The 8,365-nt window shown below is 30.4% G+C and overlaps 1 protein-coding gene across 1 annotated transcript; it reads right to left on the bottom strand.

Moving 5' to 3' along the window:
• Positions 1-283: 283 nt before the first annotated feature.
• LOC121245077 (protein ASPARTIC PROTEASE IN GUARD CELL 1-like) lies at positions 284-2,164 on the bottom strand. The gene has a single exon (XM_041143363.1). It carries the CDS (start codon positions 1,938-1,940, stop codon positions 444-446), a length of 1,497 nt encoding a protein of 498 aa, XP_040999297.1. The 5' UTR covers positions 1,941-2,164; the 3' UTR covers positions 284-443.
• Positions 2,165-8,365: the final 6,201 nt, after the last annotated feature.

Below are 8,365 nucleotides of genomic sequence, written 5' to 3'. Positions count from 1 at the left end.
ATACACTAAGATCCCGTTTAGATAACAGTTTCATATTATTTTATCTTATTATTATAATTTTTTTAAATTTTTACATAAAATATAATAAATAATTTAATTTTTTTAAATCTCAAAATAATAATAATATTTTAATAATATTTTATTTAATTTTTAATTTTTATATAAAATTATCTCATTTCTATATCTAAACCGTGCCTAAATTTCTATAAGTACCACTGATCTGAAAGTCTCAAAAATGTAATAAAAGTAAATTTCTGAATAATTATGAGCCACACCAGCTGAGTCAGCATAATTTACTTTGTAATTTATTTAGATGGACCCACTTTCAGCCACTACCCACTTTTTGGTACATAATATTACAGTCTAATAAATACCAGTTCAACATCTCATTTTCTAGGGATAAAAAGGTAAATTACTGGATTTTAAAAAAAAAACAATACCCACTAACATTTATTGGACGAGAACCCGACCCGCGATTTTGCCAAATCGAAACTGACCCGTGTCCCCTGCTGCTGCACATTCCCGATGATTGACAAAGACGACCCCGTAGCAGCGAAGGCGAAACAGAAGGTTCCGGACGAGTCGACCGGGATCAGATAATTCTTCGCCGGTAGCTGCAGCGACTTTCCGTCCGACAGCCGGAATGCCACCGTTGGTACTCTCACGGATGTCATGGAAGAAAGATCGTAACAGGTGTCGAACAGAGACACGCCGCTTGTGGACGGTAAGTGCCGAGTCAGCTTCACGAACGCGTCGCGGAGCGAGTTGTAGGCCTCCGTCTGCAGACGAGTTATGGCGGTCCCGGAGTCGATGATGATCCCGCCGTTTCCTGATGCGTCCAATTGGAACGCGGAGGACGGGATCGAGACGGGCTGGCCTCCAACGCTTAGTCCGGTGAGTCCGATGTAGTAGAACGTACCGACTTTCTCGTTTCGGAGTAGAGGGGTCGTGACCGAGTCTGAGGGTGGAGCTGAGTTGAACTCGAGCGTCGAGGACCTGCCCGAGTGACGGTCCACAAGGCAGTAAGAGAATGAAGACGCTTTGATCTGAGAGAGAAGCGAAAGTTTGCCAGCACCCAGCCCCAGTAATCCGGCCGCCCCAACGAACAAACCCTCGTTTTCGTGGCCGCAACCCAGAGCGATGCCGTTTACCGCCCCGGTGTTTCCGAACGACACCGTCTCCGTTACGAAGTCACCGACCGTGTACGATCCGTCGCCGTAGGAAACCTGATATTGACACTTACCAGTGCTACACCCTGGGTTCTCGAGGGACCCGCATTGCTGGGAGGTGCAGGAGAGGGTTTTGTAGGAGGAAGATGAGCCTGGGTTGAATACCGGGTCGGATTGCTGGTAGCAGTCCGAACAGGGCTGGCATTGGAGCCAGTTGATGTCGCTACCGGTGTCGAGGACCATGTAGAAGAGCTTGGGCGGGCTTCCCACACCCACGCGCGAGAAGTACTCGCCGCTACCCTGGCTCGTCCCGGACACGATCGGAGTGGACAGGTCCTCAGGGCGAAGCTCCGTCTTCATGGGTTCAAGATCCGACTCACTCACGCCGTCGAGGGACACCTGGAGCTTGGTGGTGAGCGATTTGACTCGGGCCGAGTCGCGCTCGAGTCGAGATAAAACGAGGCTTTTGTAGTCTTTATATGAGGTCTTGAGGAGAAAGTCTCGTGGGTGAAGCTGAACCGAGAAAGACGAGGAGTTAGCGAGGGTTTGTTGCTGCATCTCGTCATCATGTTGGCCAAAGGGTTGAACCGTTTCAGGGTCGAAGCTGAGGACTGCTTGGGCTTGTTCGAGCGAGGCCGACACGTCGAGGAATGCGTGTGTAGCTTCCTCCGTTAAGCCACGGGAGAGAGCCAAGGGAAGTAAAGAAACAGCTAGGGCGACGAAAATGGCGAAGAAGAAGCTGAAGAAGAAAAGCTTGTTACTAGAAGCCATATCTGATTTGTCGCAAAGCAGACAGCTCAGGGAGAAGATCAGTGACGGATTTGGGTTTTTTTATACGATATTATATATAGATTCAGAAAGAAATGGAGAGGTCTCTGTATCACGTCAGCATTGCTGTTGGGAGGTAGATAAAGACAATGGCAGATAATGGAAGACAGCATTAAAGTAAGTTGAGGAGAAAAGGGGTTTGCATGCGAAGTTGCGAACCCTCAAGTGAAAATGTCACAGTAAGTGAACGCTAGCTGATAATATTGTCCGAGCGGGATGCTGGCATGAGTACTGGACGTACGTGCATGGAAGGCCTGATTTCCTATCAGTTGAGTTTTTTTGTAAAAACGTTTTTATGAGTTTTTTTTTTATATTTTATTGGAATTCAAATAAAACATTGACCAAAAGAAAATTAATATTTAAGTGAATGTTATTTAAATGATTAATATAAAAAATCAGTTAAAATATAAAAACATTCTCATTGAATTAGTTAAATTAAAATACATTTTTTATAAATATAAGATGAATTTAATTTTTAGCAATTCCATTCACATAAGTCTCCACATTAAAATAGCTATTTTTTTATTATATGACAATAAAATAATAAAAGATGAATTTGACTTTGACTATTCACATTAAATATCTATATTGGATTATCCATTTATTCATGAGTAATTAATAATTTCAAAAATATATATTTTTTTAATTATGAAATTATTTATTTGATCATATTTTACTATTTATAATATTATATATTAATTAATAATCATATTCTAATTAAATTATGGGTTAAAAATAGAAACTAAAGACATTGATGAAAATCTCAGGAGAGAGAAACAAATGATATAAAATAAATTTGATGAATAAACAGTGTCTTTCAAATTTGGAAATTACTTTAAAAGTTACTATAGCTATATTCCAACTCTTCTAATGTGATACATTTTATGGTTCAATAGTTAAATTCTTATTGAATTTAGCTTTTAACTAATCCAATGAGAGTGCTCCAAGATATCACATTACTAAGAATGATGGCATTTTAGATGAAAAGTAATATTTCTTTTTATTATATATATCAGTCTTCTATGAATCTATACAGAATTTTTCAAAAGTTTAACTTACAAATGTACGTGATTTCATACGAGATGTGAAATTATAAAACTCTTTATTATATAATAGATCTAATATTTTATATCAAATTATGTCAATTTATAAATTTATTTTTATATAATCTTCGTTTAGAACTAGCACTTTCTAGATTTTAATATGACTCATTCAGCTTGCAATTCGATGCGGAGAACACATAATCCACACTAGTTAGAGTATTGACATTAATTCATCAAAATCATCTTTAAAATTTAGTTAAAATACATATTTTACATAAAGTCAAAATCATTCAAGCCATAACTCCACGTTAGATTAATCAGTAATAATATTTTTATTTTTTTATATTTTACAACTACATTGATTATATATTAATTATTTATTTATTTTCTATTTAAATTATTATTTTCTAACTAATTTTTTCCTCAACTTAATTGCTACCTGTAATTCATGTGGCCAAAAGCCAGAATCATGAATTCACGTGGGCACCTAGAATGAGGAGTAGATTGTAGGACCAGAAATATGAAGTAAAAAACAAAAAAACCAGAAATGTGATGTAAAAAAAAAAAAAATAATAATAGTAGAACGTATTAATGTCACTTTTGGAACAAAACATCTGGTCTGATATTTTGGAATAAAATATATTTTAAAATAAAATATCATTTTGAAGATGAACAGTTCATCTCTAAATATGAAAATATACTTAAAAATACTATAGTTCAAATTTAGAGTTATCACTATTTGATTATTCTAATACAGACCATTTCATCTATATTTTTTAAAATTTTAAAGATTCACTGACATTTGGGTAAGCGAATGCCAGTGCTCTTATGTGGCAAGATTTGATTTTTAATATTCACAATTTTAATTTTTTTTTTATAGGATAAGAAAAGATAACACTCGGCTTTATTAATTTGAGACATATTATATATATATTACACTGTCACGCGCGCACAGCACAAGTCTTGTCTACTATTTTCAGACCTCACATTTATATATCATAGACAGGAAGGTGGGTTCACAAGGATTGTATTAAATGAGAAGATAAGGGGAGGATGAAAGGTGATGGTCCCAAAACTTCCAATGCCATAAAGAGTAGTGTAATTTTTTTTATTTTCTCTTTTAATTTTTTAAAGTGTGTATATATATATAGTAATTAATAAATTATATTGCTACCTTTTAATTAATTATTTGCTGAATGGAGTTGCTTGTTAGGTTTCCTTTTCTACTTCTATGATCTATTCAATCTATTAATATTTCAAAAACATCACTGATCTATCAAAATGAAACTACTTTTTTTTTTGGTTGATGGTGATATATATGGTTGTTGGTTACATTTTGACTCATTAATATCACCACAATGAAACTACTAGCTAGCTAACAATAGAAACTCATAATAAAACCCAGATTAAACATTAATTAATCCATCAAATTTGTGCTAAAAGCCTAGAAATAGTAAAAATATTCATGAGTAGGAAGAGAGATAAATATACGAGAAAAATGAGTATTTGGGTGAGAGAGATTACCTATAATGATGTATACGGTGGCACATGATGGCGGCGAGAGGAGGTGGTGGCAATTGCATAAAGGGTGATGAGTAGAACTGATCAATAAATTGTGAACAAAATTATAAACATAAAGAGGAGATAAGCTGAGCTTCTGAAGCTCTATACAAAAAATGAAAAGATTGTGCATATATGGGAGCAAGAAAAGCCTTACACAAAAATGAAAAGATTGTGCATATTTGGGAGTAAAAAAAGCCAAGGACTGGGTTTTTAATAATTAGAAAGGACCATATTGGTTTTATTGAATCTTGATATATTATTATCTGTATCTTGGTTACAAAGAAAGGGCGCTGCTCTTCTGTCATCCAAAGTGTACCGTTCAAAGTTATTGTAATTAGTACATTTGTATTTTTTTTTAAATGTTTAAAAAATTCACAAATGCACTAAGCACTAAAGGTATTAAAAAAAAAAAAGATTGTTCATATTTGGGAGTAAAAAAAGCCAAGGATTGGGTTTATATATATATATATATATATATATATATTCTGATAACTAGAAATGACCATATTGATTTTATTGAATCTTGATATATTATTATTTGTCATCCAAAGTGTACTGCTCAAAGTTATCGTAATTAGTGTATTTGTATTTTTTAAAATATTAAAAAAATACACAAATATTAAAAAAATACACAAATGTACTAAGCACTAATGGTATTAAAAAAAACACACACACACAAATAGACTACCAATAACTTTGAGTGGTACATTTTTATAGGCAATCATGCATTTTCCAAGAATAAAACATACCCTAATCTCCTAACCCCACAAATGGAAATTTCCAACTTAGTCACCGGATTATATATACTTAAGAGTGCTGCGACTCAGCTCCATAATTTTTTTCCATCAAAATTATCACGAGTACAATTGCATCTTTTTTCTTTTTCTTTTAAGCATTTTTTAAACATATTTAAATATTTTTAAAAAAATATGCAATTTCACTTATAGTCATTTTTTTATTTAATATTTTTTTAACCACTAAATAAAAAAAATTAAGGCTATGTTTGGGTAATGGAGTGATCTGTTATTTATTACTATTTAATATTTTATTATTATTATTTAATTATTATTAAATATTTTATCAATATTTTAGTATTTTTTTAATACTATTCATAAATTATTATTTTTTTATTTTTTAAAAAAGAATAAACAACTGATTAGATATATCATTTTTTTTAAGTGGGCCAACTTTTTTTTTTTTCCCCCTTCTTCAAATGGCCTGCATGGGGATTATATGCTCTGAACTTGTCAAATCGTTTTTCTTATTTTAATCTTTTTGAGTTTTTATAAACTCTAGAACCATGTGAGAGATATAAATACATAAGTTGAATATTACACGTTTATTAGCATTAAATGCTATAAAAAAAATATACTTTACAAGACCCATACGTGTCTATTTATTTCTCACTCTAAATCCTAGAATTCAATTGGAAAATGGAGAAATTTGTTTTTCTCTAGTTGTAGTAAATATCAAATATAAAAAATAAAAGTTTTATTGCCACACCTATGCCACTATGTTAGGCACATCATGGCCATTGATGCAACGCAATGAGATCAACGCTTTCATGTCATCATATGTATCCTTATCTGTCAACAGATTTTTGCATGCATGCATGAATGAATGGATGGATGATGAGTAACAGGAAATTAAGATTACGTTTGGATATTGAACTAAGTTAAGATGATAAAATATTATTAAAATATTATTTTTTTAATATTATTATTATTTTGAGATTTGAAAAAGTTAAATTATTTATTATATTTTATATTAGAATTTAAAAAAGTTATAATGATGAATTGAGATATATTTAGTAACCAAACGAAGAACGCTACGTTTAGATATTGAACTAAGTTAAAATGATAAAATATTATTAAAATATTACTTTTTAATATTATTATTATTATTTTAAAATATAAAAAAATTGATTTATTTATTATATTTTATATTAGAATTTAAAAAAATTGTAAGAATGAATTGAGATAGGTTTAGTAACCAAATGAAGACTTGCTTGAATAGTACTAAAAGTATTTCATTTATCTTATTATTATAATTTTCTTAAATTTTTATATAAAATATAATAAATAATTCAACTTTTTTAAATTTTAAAATAATAATAATATTAAAAAATAATATTATAATAATATTTTATTCAATTTTTAATGTTTATCTCAATTAATTATTCAAACGGCATTAAAAACGCTGCTATGCTCATAAATAACGTGATCAATAAGTTTTGTGAGAGAATTGGAGTCATGCATGCATACATTAAAGTGTTGTGTCGTACAGACTATGTACATTGGCCTACCAATCCATAATGTTATAAATAAATATACAATATTAACGAAGTTGCAAATGCTGCTGATTTTCGTACATAATACGTATTTCTCAATACATATTCATTTCTTCGCATAAAGAGAGCCAGCGGTCCATTTTGTGCATAATTAAAGACATTTTAACATTTGCGGCTCGATCTTATTGCGAGAAGAAAAGCTAAATTTTATTGTCAGAGCAATGTTAGAGATAAGTCTCAGATGTACAAGTTTTGCGTAAGTTTTTTGTAAAAGAGTTTTGTTATTCATCGTCTCTACACATCGCACACCACACACTATACTTATTTTTATTTATTTTTATTTTATTTTTTCTAAACTAATTGAGTTTTTTTACTCATAATCCATACACCACATATTTGATAAGAGAAAAAAATAAAAAAAATAGAAAATTATATATAGTATATGGTGTGTGAAGATGATAAGTAAAATTTTTCTAATAAAATAAATGAATCCTATAAAAAATAATTTTTCACATTTTTTATGGTGATGTATACTTTTTTTTTTCCTTTTTATAAAAAATATGCGCAAGATTTGTGCATTTTGAAATTTAATATATCGTTATTGCTTTATTGCCTTGTTTAAGATGTAGGGGCGGCTCAATATGTTTTGGAGCATTAATGCTAGTAATTAAGATGAGAAATTTTTAATTTTAAGAATTGTGAGATTTGTTTAAAGAGTAATTCTATATATAATTATAAAGTGGTAAACATCGCGTAATTCTTTTAAGAAAGACTGGGATCTACTATTACAAAATTACTTTTTTTTTTTTTTATGTAAATCTTGAATTTTGAGATACATATTTATTAATCAATAAGATAATACGTCTAATTCATTTATTTGTTGCTCATAAATAATATTTTATAAGCATTTATGCAAAAATTTTGGGAAAAAAATCTTTTATTTTTAATAGTCGTTCTGTATACGAAACTTCTTTCAGATTTTAATTCTGAAATACAGGATTCATATAATTTCAATAAGACTTCCAAAATTTATAAGAATTCAAATAACATATTTAATATTAATGGCATAATTATTAATTATCTTTAATCTTTTAAATATTAAAATTATTTTCATTATAAATATAGAGATAATATTATAAAAAAACTAAGGTTATTGTAGAGAGGTTCTTAATCGTTAACTCGTTATTAGTTTTACAAATGGGGACTATAATATAAGTCTAGTTAATTTTATCTTTAAATTTTTTTAAAATTATAATAATATTTTTATCAAAATAATATTTTTTTTTATTTAATAAAAGACTTATACATGCATTCTTTATTTAGAAATTATAAATATAATTTCTCTTTATAAATTGTGTTTTTCAAAAAGTGAAAAAGTTGATCCTCAAGTATGGAATCAGCACACCCTATTTTGTACTCAACAGAATGGATTTGGACCGGATTGGCCACGGCACGTGTGTGGTGTATGAAAT

Source organism: Juglans microcarpa x Juglans regia, chromosome 8S (genome assembly GCF_004785595.1).
Source record: "Juglans microcarpa x Juglans regia isolate MS1-56 chromosome 8S, Jm3101_v1.0, whole genome shotgun sequence".
Classification (NCBI taxonomy): Eukaryota; Viridiplantae; Streptophyta; class Magnoliopsida; order Fagales; family Juglandaceae; genus Juglans; species Juglans microcarpa x Juglans regia.
The sequence above is the reverse complement of the archived record's forward strand: the minus strand, read 5'-3'. Positions and strand labels throughout refer to the sequence as shown.

What these genes read in the sequence shown, in the direction of transcription:
- LOC121245077 (XM_041143363.1), bottom strand. Translation starts at nt 1,940, where the DNA reads ATGGCTTCTAGTAACAAGCTTTTCTTCTTCAGCTTCTTCTTCGCCATT.